The sequence below is a fragment of the Drosophila biarmipes genome, chromosome 2L, assembly GCF_025231255.1.
Source record: "Drosophila biarmipes strain raj3 chromosome 2L, RU_DBia_V1.1, whole genome shotgun sequence".
NCBI lineage: Eukaryota > Metazoa > Arthropoda > Insecta > Diptera > Drosophilidae > Drosophila > Drosophila biarmipes.
This window is the reverse complement of record NC_066612.1, coordinates 14,386,206-14,407,431: the sequence shown is the minus strand read 5'-3', so window position 1 is coordinate 14,407,431 and position 21,226 is coordinate 14,386,206. Positions and strand designations below refer to the sequence as shown.

Genomic DNA, 21,226 nt, shown 5'->3' with positions numbered 1-21,226 from the left:
ACACATTACAGGGAAACCATAAAGTTACTAAATCCCATCTTAATGCTCTAAAAAAGTATAAAAATGCATTGCGCTACCTTTCGTGCCCAAAACGTACATTAAACTCTAAGAGAAAAGTCCTTATTCAAAAAGGGGGATTTCTACCGATTCTAATAACTTCATTGCTTTCTGGAATTTTTGGAAAACTATTAAAAAATGATTAAGAATAAACATAATTTAAGCAAAGTAATTTTAATGCATCCTAACAGCTATCAGAAATTGATAAACAATGATAGAGGAAATGAATTAATAAATATAAAATTTTTACCAATATTAAATAATAACAAAATAAGTGATTTCGATAAATGGATCAAAATTCGTCAAGAATTAAGTTACTATCAAAACAAAAAACGTAATAAATCATGGAATTTTCAAAATGAACAAAAAGCGAATCCTATTACAACCAAAACAATTGAATCCCAAACCACTGATTGGATTGATATAAAACCCAGCACATCAAAATCAACATCAAAGTACGATCACTCACGTCCGGAAAAATTTGAGTTTCCCGATTTACCACCTGAAAGTGATAATGAGGATTTTAGTTCAAATACAAAAGAAAATGTTGTTTCAGATAAACGAAAAGTGAGTGATACCTCTTTTTTAGATAGTGAAACAGATAAAAAGAAAATAGGATTAGAGAAACCAGTGCTCAAAGCGAAGCTTAATGAACGACAACGCAAATTCAAAGCAAAACTACAAAAATTAAAAACGGAAACTTTACCTTATCAAAATTTTAAATATGTAACAGGACGTGAAAGGTTAATGCGATCGGTTAGAACAAAAAATCCAGTACAAACTGGTAAAAATAAATTAAATTGGATTTCGTATCATTAACTTCCATAAATATCAAATATGGGTTATTTAAATGAGATTTTTATCACATTGTTAAGTAACGACTCAATGAATGTATTTCCTGACAACGTAAAGTGTGCATTTACAAACATTGTTAACATTCCAGAAGACATGAACGATGACTGGGAAGTCGGTATTTCAGACATATATTTGAATAATTACATTAAATATACACCTAACCAAGATAAAAATGTCGTTGAAGAAACCGAGTTTGTTAGTCTTGTAAATGCTGAAACATTTAGGTATAAAAATGTATCCGTTAAAACGAATATTCCTGAAAATGGATTGATTTTTATTTACACTGACATAATAAAACCAAGGTCAGTAGGTAGTAAAAGACCGCGATGTCTTCGTGTAATGCATTATAATGGAAAGGAAAGAAATATTCAATTTAAAAATATTGAATATTACCCTTTGGACATATGGTCGCCAAATGAAATCTCAATACTCATTACTGATTCCAATGGATATAAGGTACCATTTGAAACTTCAGCTGTTCCCATTTTTGTTACTCTTCACTTTAGAAGAAGAAGAAGGTCAGGACTATAAATAATGCATACCCAAATGTTATTTATTTAGAACCAAAATAGTCATCATGGTGAAATCTTATCAGGATTATTATGTAAATCAGTGTGGTGGGGGCTTAAGCAACATCGGAAGTCTTTACATATCTCCGCATATAGTGCAACAAGGACGAGGAATAGGAAATTTTTTTAGCGGTCTTTTTAATTACATAAAACCACTTTTTCTTTCGGGCATAACTGCTATAAAAAATCAGGCTGCTGAGACTGGTAAGGCTGTAATCAATGAATTTGGGAGAAAGCCTTTAAGAAATATAATTCAAGAACAAAGTAAAATTGCTTTACAAAATCTTTCAAATAAAGCAATTGATAAAATTACCCGTTTTCAAAGTGGAAGTGGAAAAAGAAATAAAAGGCTAGGTAATAAGAAAAAACGACTTCATTATACATCTAAACGACCACGTAAACATACCCAAACGCAACATAAAAAAAAAAAATCAATAAGAAAATTAAATATTAAAGATATTTTTTCTAAAGCAAAATGAGTACGCATATCGAATGTATGAAAAGTGAATTAGATTTGTTTGCGGCACACCCCACGCAAAGTTCTATTCTAAGAACTGAAGAAGTCTCATACAACCCAATTGCTTCTTTGGACGGTGCCTCTTCAATCGAATTTGTTTGCTTGGGAAATGGTGAAACGTATCGAGATTTATCCAGTGTTTATTTACGACTTGTTGTGCAACTTAAAAAAAATGATAACAACAGCATTGAAGGAAATGCTGTTGGTGTTGTAAACAATATTCTACATTCAATATTTAGAAGTTCGTCCGTTTATTTAAATAATATACTGGTATCGCAAAGTGATAATAATTATCACTATAGAGCGTATTTGCAAACAATTTTAAACTATGGGAGTGACGCCTCTGAAAGTCACTTGGCCTCCCAAGGTTATTTTCCCAATTTTGGAAGAATAACAGCAGGGAAATATGTTTATCCGGACTCGAATGAAACCCTTAAAAATATGTTTCAAAATAGTAACAAGGTTGAGTTATTCGGAAAAGTTCATGGAGATATTTTCAATCAAACCAAACTGCTTGTTAACAATGTTGATTTAAGAATCAATTTCAATATTGAAAAAACAGCGTTTTATTTAATGGAAACTGGTACTGAATCAAATTTAAAGATACTTGAAGCACAACTTTTCATGAACCACATAACAGTTAACCCAAGCATTTTATTGGCTCATCATCATGTTTTACAAACAAAAAATGCTCTGTACCCATTCAGCAAGGTTGAAGTCAAATCATTTACAATATATCCGGGCAACAACACACTGTCGATAGACAACGCAGTTATTGGTCAAATACCAAATTTTCTGGCCTTTTGTATGGTTAAGAACCGCTCATACTCAGGAAACCGAGGCTTAGACCCATTTCAATTTGAACATTTTAAAATTCAACGCTTTAACCTATTGGTTAACGGAGTTCAAGTTCCTTCCCAGGCTCTGGAGTTCGATTACTCGAACGCTGAAAAGGTTCAGAGCTCAAGAGGTTATAATATGCTTTTTAGATCATGTGGAATTAAACATTACGATCGTGGACTACAAATTACCAAGGAAATGTTTGATTCAAACAGTTTTATATTAGCCTTTGACTTAACTGCTGATCAATCAAATTCAACTATATGTTCAAATTTAATCTCTCAAGGTACTATAAGAATCGAAGGAAGATTTTCGGAACCACTTGCTGAAGCAGTTACTTGCTTGGTATACTGTGAATACGATTCAATGATTGATATTGATAAGCATAGAAATATTCGTACGCTCTTTTAAAATGAATACTTTACAAATTGAATATTTTCTTTCTAAGCATTCAAAGACAAAATCTATTTTTAAAGGAGTTTTTCCTTCTGATAGGTTACCAAAAACTATTTTAAAGTATCCCGCACTAATAATTGCAAATACCGACACTTCAGATCAACCTGGAACTCATTGGATTGCATTTTATTTTGAAAGTCGTAGGTCAGCAGAATTTTTCGATTCATATGGTCAATATCCCCAGAAAAAAGAATTTTTAATATTTTTAAAATCTAACGCTTATAAATTTTGTTTTAATAAGCAACAACTGCAGGGATACTTTTCTAACACTTGCGGACATTATTGTATGCTGTTCGGTCTTTTTAAAAGTAAAAAGAAAACACTAAATTCTTTTTTAAGAAAATTCAAGAAAAACGACTATTCATTTAATGATAAATTAATAATAAAAATGTTTAAGAACCATTTTAAAAAATAAAAAACATAAAAACATATATATATTTAGGTAAAATTAAATCGTTTTATTTATGGTTTTGGAGCAATACGTTTGTTTAACTTATAATATTTAATCATTAGACTAAGGGCTTCCTCTTTCAGTGCAGGCAGCATATGACACTGACATGTGTCTGGTCCAGATGAGGCATCATCGTCGCTCCAGGGACAAAGTTTATAATGGAATCCAAACTTCGAATGGATCAACTCTTTTTCCTCTAAATCCTCCAAAGTAGCTTTTAGGAACTCCATCCTTTGTAGGTGTTGCTCGAAAAGCATGCCTTCAAATTGCATCAAGAATAGTTCTATCTGTTGAGCGTACATTTTTAAGGACAACTATTTCTTTTTGAGACTGATTTAAGACTGTTGTTGGATTTAAAAACTCAGCTCTTTTTATTGAAGAATCTTATTTACTTTACTTATTTACTGATAAAAATTCAATTTGAGCACAACTAAATCTGTTCAGATCTTTTCCTTTATATACCATATGAGTTATTCCATTCTCATTTAATTTCCTAAATGGTGTCTTTGTAGAAAATTTGTTCACATAACTTTTAGGTAGAAATATCCAAACATCTTTATCGTCCTTATCAGTTAAATATAGAGCTATTTTAGTTCCATATGGTGTCTTTTTCAGCTTACATCCAGTGATCTTATACTTAAATCCAATACATAGATTTTCAATTTTTGTGTAGCCAATCACAGGCTTCACGTCATTTAAGGTCTCTAAGAAGTCCTATAAAATTCAACAAAATTAGGTGATAAAGTATTTACTTTTAATTTATATGCATACCATTTTTGATTAGCGTAAGTTTGGATTCGTCGTGCACTAGTACCTAACTGTTGTATACTAATTCTTTAACCAGAAATTACATGGTCTTTTATACTTGTCAAAAACTATACACTTCTATCAATTCATGTGGAGTAAATGAGATAACAATATGTCTTCATTATATGCACCAAAATACTTATTCAAACTATGTAATACTTGAGAATAAAGTTAGAAATACATATCAGTATGTCTATCTCTTTTTATATTTATATAAATCTTTCAATAGCGTTAAAATAAAGATAGTATATATAACGTAAGAATTGTCCCTCAAATGCTATATAAGATAAATTTTTTATAGAAAAGTCAGTTTATTTTTAAAAACATCGAAATGGTGAAGTACCATTGCGAGTTGTGTTCAGAAACAAAATCCTTTACTACTCGCAGCGGTCTAAAAGGGCACACATTAAAAATACACAACTTCGCCTATCAGAAATCTAAATCCTCCTTTTATTATTGTTATTTCTGTCCTAAAGTACGGAAAATTTGGTTGCGATACGACTTTAATATGCATCGTCTATTGGTTCACAACGCAGAGCTAAAAAGTATTTGTAAGGCAAAGAAAAATTGTTCAATAAATAAAAAACAATTATAAGCCCTCAATTTTAAAATAGTTTTTACTTTATTTTTCTTTATGCATGGTGTATTTATAATTAAAAAGTTAAGAATCTAGGTCAAATAAAACATCTAGTAATGCGTCGTCATCTCCATCATCCAGCAAAGTTAAATAATGGTTAGTCGGTGGCGGTTGAGGTCCCATAAGTTCTTCAAAGATGTGGTCGTCGTTAGGAAAAACCTCATCTTCTGTCCTGGATAGGTCGTCGTCCAATTGAAATTCCTGTGCGCACTGAAATACATGTTCACCTTCTTCGTGTGTGATAAGGGATTCCAAGAAAGCCTGCGTAGTAGTCCCCAATGGAAACTGGCTCCACTCAAGAGACTCCAATCCTGGGTCCCTATTTTGGGTCGACGATGCAGCCGGTTGAAATACGCTTTGTAGAAGGCGATCAACCGAATCTTCTGCTTCGGAAACCTGTACAAGTTCCAGATCCGAGTTTTCGATTATTTCGAGATCAGAATCTTGCGTGGGTGGTAATTCCGGGTTGTCAATCTCAACCTCGTTTTCCGAATCGATAAATTCTACGGTTAGATCCATAGGTATGCAGTACTGAGGCATTTGAAGAACTGATCCTGAGCAATTTGAGTGGTGTCATTTTTATAGTCCAGAATGTTCACTTAACAGGTTGACATCTACAGGGAGTGCATACAGGTATGTTGTACTCCTAGAACCAATCCGATTGGTTCTCGAACAAAAGGAGCAGCCCAATACCCCAGTAGAATGGTTATTAGAAGGAAAACGAACATAAGGATTGATAACAAGTTACCGGGGGTGAACGTGGTGTAGGAGGGGTCTGGATGTAGGTAAATATCGAAGGTGTGCAACTTCGACATAGGTTAAGGAAAGGCAATCTCTGTGTAAGCAAGATATGAATAAATGGTCAGTTAAAGTCGGGCCAGCATTGGCATAAGATGTCGCGATGCAGCCATTCGAATTTCCTAAGCCTTAAGCTAAGAGTAGCTATTAAAAGCGGTTGCGGAGGTTTTTTAGGCGGTTTTAAATGTGTTTTGTATGAGTTGTTTTTAATTGCAAGCGTATACTCATCCCAAAATCAGTGTGTTTGGTATTCCACGGAACCCTCCCTTTGTATTGCATTTCAAATATTGTGACCCCTCGTTATCTTCTGAGAATGAGCAGGAGAAAGTGAACGTGCGTACCCACGAACCCGAATCTCACCCCTACCCTCGAGTCCTTGCTCATGACTGCTTGTGCGCGAAGGTGTGAAATTTTAATTTTGTGAGTTTTTTTCAAAATGTGCAGTTTTTATTTTAGAACAGAGAAAATTATACCATTGGAAAGGGCTTGAAAAATGCTTTCCAATGACACCAAATTTTTTTTTTTTTTTTTTTAGTGAGGGGGTATACTATTTACGGCAGCGGAGGTCATCGTCGTTTTTTGCCTTTTTCAGTCGAGTAGTGGGAATATACGGGAGGAGGCAGAATTTGAAATTCGGTACAATTTTCCGCTTCAGTGCACCGTTTTAAGAAATTCTTAAAACTAAACTTCTTATCCTACACATAAATTTTATTGGGTGGCCTTTAGATATAAACCCTAAAAAGTGTTCCCAATAAGAAATTTAAAACATAAACCTTAAAGTGATTCCACTAGCTGACTTTTCTATACACCCCCGTCTAACTTTATCGTAGACAAAAACAATTTCGATATCCTCAGCCCTAAAAAGTGATCCTATAAGTCTTATACAACTTTAACATTAAAGTGATTCTTCAGCTCATTTTTCCTAGACAAAGGAATTGTATAACATATAAGAAAAACTAGAGTATAAGACCGCAGCGGCGGTCATCGCAGCGGCAGTCTCGGCAGCGACCAAACCTCCGCTGCGAAAACCGCCGCTCCCGTATATTCCCACTACTCGACTGAAAAAGGCAAAAAACGACGATGACCTCCGCTGCCGTAAATAGTATACCCCCTCACTAAAAAAAAAAAAAAAAAAATTTGGTGTCATTGGAAAGCATTTTTCAAGCCCTTTCCAATGGTATAATTTTCTCTGTTCTAAAATAAAAACTGCACATTTTGAAAAAAACTCACAAAATTAAAATTTCACACCTTCGCGCACAAGCAGTCATGAGCAAGGACTCGAGGGTAGGGGTGAGATTCGGGTTCGTGGGTACGCACGTTCACTTTCTCCTGCTCATTCTCAGAAGATAACGAGGGGTCACAATATTTGAAATGCAATACAAAGGGAGGGTTCCGTGGAATACCAAACACACTGATTTTGGGATGAGTATACGCTTGCAATTAAAAACAACTCATACAAAACACATTTAAAACCGCCTAAAAAACCTCCGCAACCGCTTTTAATAGCTACTGAGGGGGATTCTAAAAATGTTATAAAGTTAAAAATAAACTTGCCGACTAAGCCTTTCCAAGTCATATATTAAGTCATGTTTCTTATACGTCTGAGTTTTGATCGATTCTCTTATATTTTTTATTTATTTAGTTTTACAACCATTTTGGACCATGGTGCGAAACTTCGCTAAGTGCAGTTTTTTTAATTTTATGTATACCTTTAAAAATAAATAATTAAACCTAGGATTTAGTTAGGATCTTGATAAGGAAGAGTGTTTTTCTCAAAATAATATTTTATTGAGTAATGTTTTTTAATTATTCATAGCAGTGGCTTACAATTTTATAATAATTTTAAGTTAACATTATCGATTTAAAAGCGGTTTTAAACTAATTTTACTATTCTCCGACAGTAAGAGTCTGACTTCTGACTGAATTAAAAGCAGCTTATATCATCAATTTAAAAAATGGGTCATTGAATTCATTTACAGCGGGTTAGTGGGTTAACTAGAAGTCGTTTTTTGTGGTAGGTCATATCAGCAAGTGTTTACATAATCAGCATTTTTAAATAACAGTAACAATAGTTTTCTAGAGGTAAGTTTCATTAATTTAATTGTTTTATTATTATTATTTATTATAATTATTTATGAATATTTTTATTTTTTTATTATTAAGTTCTAAATTAAACCAACTATATATCTCTTTTCTTTGAATGTTTCTTTTTTATTTATTATAAATGTTGCATTATTTATATATTGCATTATATATAGGTATACAGAAATTGCACGGGTAAGACTAGATGCGGTTGGTATACGCTCCCTTATTCCTGGCTCGCTTCGAAGGTGAAAAATCGCAATGTGCCAATTCGACTGGTAAAGCAGGCGATATAGGGGATTGTCAGGACAAAACACATTTGGGTTCGCGTGCTTCCCTTCACGGGGAAATCCTCGCCAGTTCGTTGACTGTAGGCAGCTGCAAGGGCAAATAAAAATGAGGTATTTTACCTAGCGAAAATTTAGCAGAATACTTGCCACGTATTTGAGATAGGGTAATAGACCGCTGTGGCGAGTCGCTCTGGGAGTTTTTGAAAATTTCCCGTAGGTCGTCATGAATCGTGGGATGCTTTCGCTGCACTTTATGGAAGAAATCATCCATTGTAGCCATGGTTTTGGTTATATGTCTGGTGATATGACGTGAACGTGTGAGCTCTGCAATCGGCTAGTGCAGTCTAAACTTCCGAATCCGGAAATCAGACAGCAGAGCCGCAGCAAACAAACAAACAACTAAGTACAGGTCCCGCTCACAGTGGTGAACACCTTTGAGTGAAATATGTTTACAATTTTTTATTTACAAAAATTATGCTTTTATATTTGCAATACACGATTTTATGCCTTTAAGATCATTATTAAAATAAATAAATAATATTCATAATTAAATAATAAATTTACTAAGAACAAGTATGGTGAGGAAAAACTTGATTATTAATTAGTTGAAATAAATTTTTTAACAATTCACTCATTGAAAACAAATATACATTATCTTGTTATTTATTTGTATTTTTGTATGTAAAAACACATTTTCAATTATATCTAATGAGTTCTGTAAAACCGGTTTTGGTTTTTGAGGAACAGCTGTTCTTATCACTGCGCTTTCACTATACCGCCCTCCACTATTTTCCTTTCTCTCTCTCTCGCTGTGACTCTCTGAAAATTTTATTTACCGAAAATATACACTACACAAATTTTGGGTGGTGGTTTTCCCCTCCCAGCTGATCGTTTTTTGATGGTGGAAAAACCAATCGAGCGAAGAGGAAAGTTTCTCCGGCTTATCCAAGATCCCAACCAACTCCAATTCAACTCTTATACGAAAGGAAAAAGGCTTCCAGCTGCAAGCCACTGACCGAATATTTAACTGAATTATTTTCTATATATTTTTAATGGGCGCACCGACCCAATCCTTTCCCAACTCCGGGCGTCCATAAAAACTTTGCTTCACTTTTTGTGACTGTCCTGGGGCTACATTAAAAATAGAACGCAGAAAAACAAAAAACGAAATGAAAATGCAGGGTAAAACAAGGAAAATGGCTTCACAAACGAAACGAAAAAGTTGTGCTGATTTTCACACTTGTGGCAAACGAAGTAAGAAAATAATTACAAACTTCGGGGAGAAGCATCAAAAACAAGGGCAAACAGTATTAAATTCAAATTATTCGCAGCACTTTAGTTTCATGGCAGCACAAAAGTCGCATTTGGAAGGCAAACTGAACAACACGGAGCAATTCGCAGCAATAAGTAAAACAACAAAACCTGACAGTCATTTTAATTTAAGTTGTTCAGCACTTCAGCACTTGTACAAATAAATTCAGCACGGCCTACGGCTCTCAACAAACTCCTTTGAAATACCTGTAACGTGAACCCTTACAGTGCGCAATACGAAAACAATGTTTTAATTAAATTCCGTTTTTAATTATTTTGTAAAAGCAATATTATTTTTTAAAGTGAATTTAAGTTCGTAAATTTTAAAAAGCTAATAGAAATCATTCAAAACAGAAAAAAGGATGTATGCATTACTGTATGAATGCTCTTCATTCAATTCTGACTCTCTAGCAAAATATTTGTACACTTAAAGTTAAGAAAAGCGCACCTAACTTCTATTTCTAAGGCCTTATTTATTCAATTATGATTTTATAAGCACAAAGTATGAACAGTGATCCGCAGCTTATTTGCCGTCATAATTTGAAGCTCATTAAAAGGCATTCTGCAGCGCAAGGGGTAACAAACTTTCAGACTGAAATGCGAACGTTGCCACATACTCGAGCACAGGACCTGCACTCACTTGCCCTCTTGTATTTCATGTGTCTGCATTGTGCATTTTGTGTGAATAAAAAATGTGTGCAACGAAAATGAAATTTGCAACGGAAGTTATTTCACGCTTTGGAGAGCGCCCGCCCCGTGCGCCGCGAATCTCCCGCTTTTCCGACGCTTTTCCGCCGCTCGCCACCCACCCGTGTCAAAACTAAGTAACGAAGTAACGAGCTGCAGCCAGGAGTTAGAGTTGAAGGAATTAAGCAGCATAACAGACTGTCAGTGCATGGGCACGCCCACTCACATCCTGCGTAATTGGTTTCAAGTTGCAACAAAAGCGGGGCAACAAGTTTAATTAACATAAAATATGAAAGGGCTGCAAAATAAACCGACAAATAAATTCGAAGTGCCGTCCATGGGGGGGAAAATTTATTGTGGAATATGCCGCACGAGGATTTGCCTGGTATTTCCCTTCCGAATACGGAGAAAATGTTTTGAGAAAAATAATCAACGTGAATAAAGCAAAATTTTCATCACGTGTGGACTCATTTATTAATTCCGTGCCATTTGTGCTCTTGATTTACGCCATCCACATAAATATCGTAATAAATGGAGCCGTTGAAGGATATTGCCTCCTGCAGGACCTTCGCCCAGGACGCACACATGTGCGCACAAACACGAAACTCACAGCACAGATTTCCGATTTTGCATTAATAAATGGAATTTCTCCTGGTTTTTGGGTCAAGCATTTCGATTTATTTCCAATTTGAGCTGAGCGGCAAGGTTTATTTGGCCCGTACAGCCATGTATCAATAAATGAAGCAGAAGTTGGCTATTGTGGAATATTGAAAAATGTATTCTAGTGGAAAAGTCGGGAATTAACTTAGATATACTTGTTTCCAAATTTGCCAAGTATGAGTTATTGAATTTAAAGGCTGAAAGTAACTAGAAAAGTAAAAAAAGCGTTTGCATTCTTTATCAATGGAACCCCATTTCAACTGGAATTTAGAGCTTAAACACTTGTCAGAACGAGTTTTCCTACCCAAAGACATTTTTCAAATTTAGCTTCGCAGTTGTGCCATCAAAATGTCCGATGCCAGAATATTTGGCAATTCGGCAGAAAAGTTTTCGGAAGCAAGTTTATCAATTAACGGAGCCAGCGGCTGTCCAGTGCAGCCGGAAAGTGTGTACAGGCCGGCAGCATTTGAGCACTTGGGCCTTGGCGCTGGCCAAGATGCTTAATTGAGTGCACACAGACACGCAGCACGCACAAAGGCAAACACATCTCGACACCTGGACGTCCTCAAAGGATGCATCGCATACTTGGGGTTAGAGCTGCGTTCCCCGGCAACTCGGCTGGCAACTGTCTCCGCTTGGTGAGCAATCAATTTCAACTAAATGCCGTCTTCATGCATAATTGCTTGCCTCTGTGTGTGTGCCCGCGTATCTGTGTGTCTGCCTGTCCATGTGTGCGTGCAGGACACGTGTGCGTCGGTGCGTGAGTCCACACTGCGTATACTTATCGAGCGTGCTTAATATGGCAATTAAAAGATGATTCCAATTAAGAGGGAACACTGTGCTGCGTAATCACTGCACAATATCGCCTTGTTGGACGCAAATCACATTACCATTAGAGTCCTTTTAATTGGCATAATAAACTAGAGGATCCCGGATAAGGAGATTCCAGCCAGCAGCTGCCGAAATTTAATTTAAGCCTAACTCTCAAAAATGTTTACTTAATTGCATAATTCGTCTCTAAAATGAATTATTGCTAATTAAATTCCGCCACCAGTTCGGCATAATTATTGAAATGGGAGAATATGTTTTTAAGGTATCTATAATAAATCATTTTATTATTCTTTTTGATAAGAAGTAAGCCTTGGGTTATTTATTACGGTGCAAAATTATTATTAAACGGTTTATATTAAATTTGAAGGCAAATCTGTTTTTTGTAAATTATTGCTTCTAATATATTGTATTAGCAGACTATTACTAAATTAATTTGTTTGCAAAGTTACATTTGTAACGAAAGCTGTTGCCCGCACATTCATTAAACGATTGAAAATTGAGAAAAATCCACCTGCCGTTGGCTAAACAATTTATTAGCCTGCCATAATCTATAATTAAATCGTGTAAACTGGCGCAAGCGTTTATGCGGTCACATTAATATTAATTGCTTATATTTAGAGCCTTTAAATAGCTTAATTAAATTGCCACTTGAACAACAAAAGGAAATTACTGTCGCACTGCGTGTTTGCAGGTCCGTGGGCCGACACTGGTATTTTCCCTATTATAAAAAATAATTAACCCGCCACAAGCAATTAATCAGTGACTCTCGCAAACACGCACATATTTCGTTCCATTTGCATAAATTAAACTAACTAAAAATGCCATCAACATAATTAGAAATGTGATACCGGTCGCAGTGGATAATTTCGAATTGATTTATGCAAATTACAAAGCCACAAAACCCAATGCAAATTTCTCGATTATTAAAAAAGGGCAGCTCTGCAGCGAGTATTGAGTAAATAAATGAGTAAAAACAAATAAATGCGAGTGCGACTTATTTGCATGTAGAGTTTGTCGAGCATTTGATATTTGCCCCAACTAAATATTTATGCAAGCTGTCCATGTTGCATGTCCGTGTTCATCTGCGTGTAACCATGTCCATGTCCCTGTCCCTGTCCCTGTCCACTTCCATGTCCGAGTCTAGTCCGTGGGAGCAGTGCAGCCAAGTGCAAAACCGAATCAACCAAAATGTGCGTAATAAATATTAATTTAATTTTTTGCGACCCGTCCGCCCTTTGCGGCAACGGCAAGCCAAATTTCATCAAACGCATGCATCTGCTAATTTATGCATGTGAACTCGGACATAAATGATTTTGGGTAATAGAAAATTTGATATATGCACCAGGAAGAAATGGGCGTCGGGGAATGTAGAACAATTAGGAAAACAAATCCAAAATTTAGAATTTAAATAAAGGCCATAAATAATTGCTTTTCATCTAGAGATACATTTAAAAATTAAACTAACTTATATATTTATTTAATTTATCTTTATTTTGTTACTATTATAGCACATACACATGAGCAATTACCTGAAACAACAGGAACTGTGAATTTTAAATATTTATATAAGTAACAAGGGTGTCTCTTTACTTTACCCTAACTCTCTGTTTTTCTTTTATATAGCCCCCATTTCTATTTATGATAAATTTTCCCTCCTTTTTTTCATAATTCAACCGTAGCGCTTTTAATAAATTAAATTAAAAGTTATGCGTCATGCCTTTTTCTTCACTTTAGTTCCAGCGCCAGCAGGTGCAATTTTTTCCAGCACAAATATTAATTTCATGCACGTTGTGTGTGTTTTAATGAGAACACTCAAAATTAATAAAACAATGCGTACATTAAATGCAAATTGCACAGGCCAGGCCAGTGTCAACACGTTGGTCCCGAGTCCTTCGAGCTGTGTCCTGGGATCTGGGTCCTTGGTCCTTGGTGCTCGGCACTTGGTCCAGACAGGATGTTCCGACTCTCCGAGCAGGCGAGGGGTGAGTGGGCAGTAATTATGGGGACATTATGGGCATTATGCCCCGCAATCGTTATTGCGTGGACATGCTGGGACTTCCGTGAGGACGAGTCCGGCTCCTTGCGGCGTTTCCAGCACTTGCGTTATGCATGAGCCAAGTGTGTACATAGTTGACGCCATTTCAGAGGACCGGCCCACCCCTCGACCCCCTCTAAATTGCGAAAACATTATTTAATTGAAACTAATTTGCCGTTTTGCGGATGCCATCAAAATACTTAATGTCCTGGGGCCAGTAAGTGGCCCGAAATGTGGGTCAACTTATTGTGGTTTTTGAGTAAATTTTCGACAGCTTTAAGCCTCGCCCCAAAGTGTGCTGCATTAATTCTACAACCTATAGATATGGAGTATACTATGTGCCAGGGCGAATGGAGTGGCGGTGGCCATATTTCTCACCTAGCCGGAATGGAGCGCACCAAGGGCAACAAAAAATTAAGCGCTTTACGGCACACTGCCATGGAGTACACCACATGCTCTGTTTACTTTTACGACTTTCCAAGACAGCCCTGCCGCGCGGCGAACAGCAAATATAAACAGAGCAGCTCCAACTCCATTTCCACCAGATGAGATGAGATGCAAGGGCAGCGCCAAGGACCAGCCAGTGATGGTAAAAGAGGTGACTCGAAAAAGCAGAAAGGTGCGAAAAACTAAAAATTTAATTAATATGAAATGTGCTGATGCTTGGAAAGGGCGAAGGGAAAATAAATTAATGAAACGGAAAAAACGGTTATAATACATAAAAATAAATTTTGACTGTCCCTTAAACAATGCTCCAATCGAGGTACAAACCAAAAAATTCTTTAGGGCTCACCAAAAAAATTAAATAAATATTTAACATTATTTTTATTTAATTAACATCTTTAATTAATATAATAGGTAAGGTTGCCTGGGAAACCCTGGACACACCCCTCCGAACCTCCCAATTCATTAGCCCGATCATCACTGACGCCGACCACGCCCACACACGTCGAATGACACCGCTGCGCAGGGGCGGCGGCACCGGCTGAGGAAAACGCACGTGACGCTCATCAATTTAGCGCACTTTGCCTTTGCGCTTAATGCGCTCCACAGAACTGAGGGCGAGCGGGGAAAGCGGGGAAAGCGGTGCCCGGAAAATGGGAAAATGGAGGAAAGGGCTCCGACGAGCACGGCACATGCATCGTTCTGCACATGCTGCGCACGTCGTCTTGCCCGGAGTGCAGGAGGGTGTCACGATTTTGCATATTAATTGCATTAAGTTATAGCCACCGCGGCTGCCGCCCACCGCCACTGGATGGCGTCACATGCTCGGCGATAATTTCAAGTTGGTAAATCCACTTTGGCGCACATGGATCCACATGTTCCGGGGGCTTACTGTGCTACAGTGCGACCCGGTGCTTAACTGCCTCTCGAACTGGCTGTGCGTGGTCTGAAACCTGCGAGTTATTTAATACCGCGTCCGGCACTCCGGCTAACTAAACGCCCGGAATTCAAAATGAATTTATTTTTAAACACCAGCGGACACAACGCGAAATGCGATCCGCTTTACACAAAATCCCATTTGTGTATTTATACACCAGCGCGCACATATGTGGGCTCTTCAAAAATACGAAACTATTTTTTGAAATATCTCAAATGTTTGCCGGCCATTGGAACTGCTTACGTACTTGCTATTTTTAACATGACTCACTTGCATTTTTCAACAGCAAAGTATTTAAATTGCTGCTCATATTTAATGTTTATTTCCCCTTTTTTTTTGGTTGGGCTTTTGGTTTTCATTGCGGTGTGGGTGGTGCCATTATACGCTTGATTGGTAATGCTTGTGGTGAATTTAGAAATAAATATGCATTTGGTTTATGTTGGACTTAGGTTTATGAATTCATAATCAATTTTTATATTAATTTTGTTGACAATTTTTTTGTTATATACAATAATTTTTTAATGTTACCTACATTTTAGAAATATTATTCGAGATATTCAAAAGGATAATATTTGGTATAGTATGTTTTTTATGAATAAAATAATCACTGGTAAGCAATATGTATCTTTTTGGAACACTGATGTAAGGCCAGATTTCGCTCCATACTTCTTTACATTCCATAGGCTTGAATAGATACTATTGAATGCAAGGAAGCATGGAACTCTCACAGGCCGATTCTGCTCCCTGTTTATATCTCGCGGGTTAACTTTTGGTGGCTCTCACTGGGACAGTTCCCTTATTGCATTGTCTAACTTACCGATGATGGTCCGGACCAAGCAAAACCATATAATCTGCTGAATAATGACAACGACTGACGGTAATTGCAAAGAAAAAAGTTGCAAGCTGCAAAACATTTCCCACAGTCTTTTGTGGCTGTATTTTGGGCAATTCCTTTTTGCTGTTACTTTGTGCGAAGCAAATCCTTGTGCTTATTTTTGTGGCATGCAAATTTTCCTGTTTTCCGTTTAAGAGTTTTCATTTTTATTTCCCTACTTTTCCTTGTTTTTCCCCTTTTCCCTTTTTGCTCTCGTTGTGCGGTGTTCGGTGTTCGCTGCCGTGCGTTTTTATAGTCCAACTGCAATAAAGCAATTTTTAAGCGCACTGAAGTGTGTTTATATGTGACTGGGCAACCCCCTTTGGAGCGCCCCCAAAATCCCCCTCTTTTGCAGATACAACCCGGTATCTTTTGTGGTTGTTGTTATTCCAGCTCCTTTTTGTTTTGCATTTTTCACGCGCCTGCACAAAAAATTCATAAACTTTTTGCTGCCTTTTTTTTGCTTTCTTTGTGTCTTGTTGGCTTTTGTTTTGTTTCGGTGTGGGTTGGCCGTAATAAAATTGCGCCTTTTTGCCTGACTTTTTTTATGCGCATATTTTGCGCCACATGGCCAGCTTGGGACACCAGCTCATCCCCTGGCCAGGGATCCCGGAGTACAGCGATTTTCTTTCTTTTTTCTCGGGAGCACATTCCACACGAAAAGCACCGTTCTCGAGTACAGAACGTCGATCGGATCGAGGAGTTGACGGCGCGAACTGAAGAAGGCGACTGTGTTCCGACTGCAGTGTAAACACGCGTTTATATAGGGCCTAAAATTAAATCTCGAGACGCAGTCGGAGACCCACACATGAAGGCAGGGTCAGGTCAAGCCCAGCAACATATGTTCCGATTGGTTGCTCGTATTTTGTTTTTACCTACTTGAAGCAGCGCTCTGCAGCGGTGCGGCAATACCCACGCTGCGTTGGGCCGCCGGGTCGATGGGCAGGATGTGAGGCATCCACGGCACATGGATGCAATCTGCAGTTCGCGGCCAGCAGATTGCAGGCGTTTCCCAGGCCGCCCTAAGTGTACCGCTCTCTGGAAAGGCGCCCATGTGTGCGAGTGTGTTTTTACAACAAATGCCGGGGCATAAGTTTGTCAAATGTTTGCCAGAAAGCCATCTGGCGGACTCCTGCCACATTTTTCGGCTCTTTTAGCGCTGTAAACTTACTCTTGTACCTTAATACTGAGCCTTTTATAAGTTAGGTATGTGCTTAAAAGGGGCTTACTTACATATACAAAATAAATAAATTAATATAATAAAATGTATGAGAGATTATTAATATTCGACTGCTTGGTGTTAATATTTTAAATGGTAATTATTTATTTTTATTTCGATTTTAGGAAAGTATTTACAAACATAAACCTCCTTTTTTAGGCATAAAAACTATATCCCAAAACGATCATATTAAACAAGAAAGAATCTTTAATGACAGGAGAATTAAAACACTCTGTTCAATTACCATTTAAATATTCGCAGCAACGAAACATAATCGAATTGTAATGAAAATCGTCAACGTGCCAGGTGAAATGCCAATCGTGCATTTTAATTAGCAATTTTCTGGGCGGCCTTTGTGTTCGACGCTCTTAATTTTAATGCACTGTCCACCATTTTTATGCACTTTCATTGAATTATAACAATTTTCAATGGGTAAATGTGTCCCACAAAAACGGCCTGAGTCCTGTAACTAATTATTTAATGCTATTATAGCCATTAATGTTGCATATTTTAATTAATATGAATTAACAAGCTGTTGGTAAAATCGTTATTTTTCAGATAACATGGGCATGGATTTAACGCGGAGTGGCTTAATGGTAATTTTAAATATAATCATGTCGAGTGTTACTGTTTGATTACAGACAGACAACGCCATAAAATTGATAGGAACAGAATTGGTTTAATATAACTCAGACCAGAAAAATGGAAAAAAAATATGCCCTTTCAAGGATCATGCCTGGTAAGTTCCTTAACTTTAAAAAGTATATATATTTTTTACTTTAACCCTTTTTTAAAAGTAAAAAGGTTGCTTAAAAATGTAAATACTTTATCCTGCCATTTACCCAAATTTATTAGCAATATCCTTCCTAATATTTCATGTTACCATCACTTTTTTCTTCTCAAGCATTATATAATTGGAAAAGTTCTCTTACACTCGCAACTAAATTCAGTTAGGCGTCAAAAATTCTTCAATCTTGACTTTAGTTACAAATAAAATAAAAATTAAAAAACTGAAAAACCTTCTTGCAGAAGAAGTTTACTTCGCCTGGGCACAAGCACTTATATAGAGCGACGTACATAAGTGTGGGCATTATATACAGATTTCCGCAACACGAAAATAGCGATGAGCAAGTGAGCATTATTCATCCGCGCAGCACACACTAGCACACTCACATTCTGGCCAGGGAGCGATTTAGATCCGTCGGTTCGTTTTCTGTTGGGATCGGTTGTATTTATAGCTTTTTTGCGATGCTCTCCATAAATAGCAATAAAGTCTGGCCCGCCTTCTCGAAGAAACTGAAAGTTTTCTACTGCTTTCGAGGGTTAACTTTTAACGCAATGTTTCGGCAGGATCACGACACACTTTATAGTATTTTTTGCCAGCCGAATTTTTTTAGGAAACTTGTCCAGGATTTTTTTTAGAGCACCTCCCGGGGTATTCCTGATTTTCTGGGTGTTTTAATTGGTGTGTATATATAAACAAAACGCCAGGAATTGGCCGGACTAGTGCCGATCTGAACGGGTCGACAACAGAATCGGTAATGCACTAAAGGATGCAAAAAATATTCTCAAATTAATTCTTGGCGCTGCTCGGCCCGCTGACGCCTCATTTGCGGTCTTTTCGTTTTCGTTTTTAGTTTTATTTTTATTTCTGCTTCTGTTTCTCAATTTTTTGTGTATTTCGCTGGCTGTACCGGCTCAGATCGGATCGAATTGAGGAACTTTCCTTATGTACATATTTATAGCTTTGTCTCGTCTTCTTGTCTTGCCTCCGTATATATGGCCATATAGCTGGGTACATAGCTGGCCGAAAATACTCTCGGTGCGTTGTCTCTGCTCTGCTCCGATCATCCATTCCAAGTGGCCGGCGCAGGCGCGTAAAGCTGGCGAGGATCGGGCCATGCGGCTATACTTAGACCTCTGGCTATGTGCTATATACGCGGAAGGCCGCCCGATCGTCGAACCGCTGGCTAGATGGCATCTCCTCCGGCATAAAAATAACACTATCTGGCTCGGCTTTTTGGCAATCGAACTTATGTGCTGGCCAGGGGAGCCTGGCAACTGGGAAACCGGCAAATGCCATCGGCTCAGTTTGCCATTTCTTCGGGTATTTTTTACGTTTTTCGCACTCTCTCAACTCGTTGACATATTTTTGGAAATGTCAAAACGAGTTGAAATTGCTTAATTACTTTCTATATACACACATCTGGCAACGCGCCAGCCGAGAATCGTTCCATCTCCCGCCAAGTGGGAGCTCTGGTCTTTGTTAATGGGCTTTGGGGAGGAAAATACATTGGCGATCATCGAAGATCGATTTCACCATGGACGAAATCAATTGAAATCGGGGCGTTTTCGTTGGATCTGTGTAATGAGTTAGAATGGAGGGAGAGATTCAAAGAGGACGGTAATGCAATATCTAATGTTTTTATATTAGCATTTCAGATCTCTTGAAAAATCTGGTTTATTTTTAAAATAATTCACAATGTGAATCGAGACCAATTAAGAGCATTGATTTTGTTTTTTTTTTTTAAAAATCGAACTTTTACTCGATAATCAAAGAAAAATATTACGCTAAGTTTATTGTCATTTATAACGTAGTTCTTACAGTCACCACAGAAACAGAAGGCACTCAAAAGAACATACATAGTTCTGATTCCCTAAATGGAATCCCTAAAATTCTAAAAATTCATATGGCTTTTGTGCTACTCAGAGCCCTGCTGCATGGAAATATATTTGAGCTTTCTCAAACAGACCTTTTAAGGGCTTAGGAACTTTGCAATTTCAAGCGCCAAACTGCACGGAACAAAACACCCGAACACAGTTCGCCTTTTAATGTGCAAATGTAGGGCTTAACTAACACACAGATGCACACGCACAATAGATGCATCCCATGGATGCAGGATCCCTTGCTTGGGGAGGGGGCTGGGGGGAGTGGGGGAGAGAGGACATGGTCTCTTCAGTTGAAACACACAAATGCAATTTAATTTTTTCGTTGTCTCCTCCTGATTGCGATGCTGATTCCAATTCAGATTCTGGTAGATAATGTACGTACTTTTTTACTCATCTTTGGTGTTACGTCTGCCACGTACATATATGAAATGTATTTTTGGCCTGGCCAAAATACCATACACTATCTCCCAGGAAGGAAGCTTGTCGTTGGCATGATGAATTTCTGTGGCTGTGTTGTCATAAAAACATAGCCACCAACTGTTGTCTACAAATAAATCTCGTTAAGAAGTACGAGACATACTGAGAACATGCCATCTATGTGGAAACAGATACAAATACAGATTTAGATACAAATTTGGCCCCTTAGGATGGACATAAAAGCGCATCCGAACCAGAATTTTATGATCGCAACCGTTTCTAGATACTTGGGGCAGGAAAATCAATGCACTTGACAGTTGATGGTCGTAAAATAAGCTAACAAATGGCCATAAATAGCCGCAGAATTAAAGTATAGCCAAGCAAATTAAAAGCCACACCAGAAAAGTTGTTTAAAGCAATCATATACGTATATATATGAAAAAAATTATTCAAATGGATTTTTTATTATTTTTTTTACTTTCTCAAAATTTAAGGAAAATTTTTATGCATTTTTTTAGGTTCTAAATAAAAGCCACAAAAATTACGGTTATTTTAAAACACATATCTTTATAAAACAACTAAAGTTATCTATATTCATTTTCTCGAGGAAATGACAACACATTTGTATTCATTCGATTTGAAATATTTCTTTCGCTTATCGAAGAACTTTCGGCTTTCCTTTTGGTATTTGAAAGTTATTTCTCTTTACGAGTGCAATTAAATTCCCGAATTGATTTAATTTATTTTATGGTTAATAAAAATGCGACAGACTAAAGCCCAAA

The 21,226-nt window shown here is 37.1% G+C and overlaps 1 protein-coding gene across 1 annotated transcript; it reads right to left on the bottom strand.

The window, feature by feature from the left end:
• Positions 1 to 8,205: 8,205 nt before the first annotated feature.
• LOC108033579 (uncharacterized) lies at positions 8,206 to 8,687 on the bottom strand. The gene is made up of 2 exons (XM_017107925.3): positions 8,507 to 8,687; positions 8,206 to 8,447 (listed from the first exon to the last, which is right to left on the bottom strand). Exons 1-2 carry the CDS (start codon positions 8,637 to 8,639, stop codon positions 8,296 to 8,298), a joined length of 285 nt encoding a protein of 94 aa, XP_016963414.1. The 5' UTR covers positions 8,640 to 8,687; the 3' UTR covers positions 8,206 to 8,295.
• Positions 8,688 to 21,226: the final 12,539 nt, after the last annotated feature.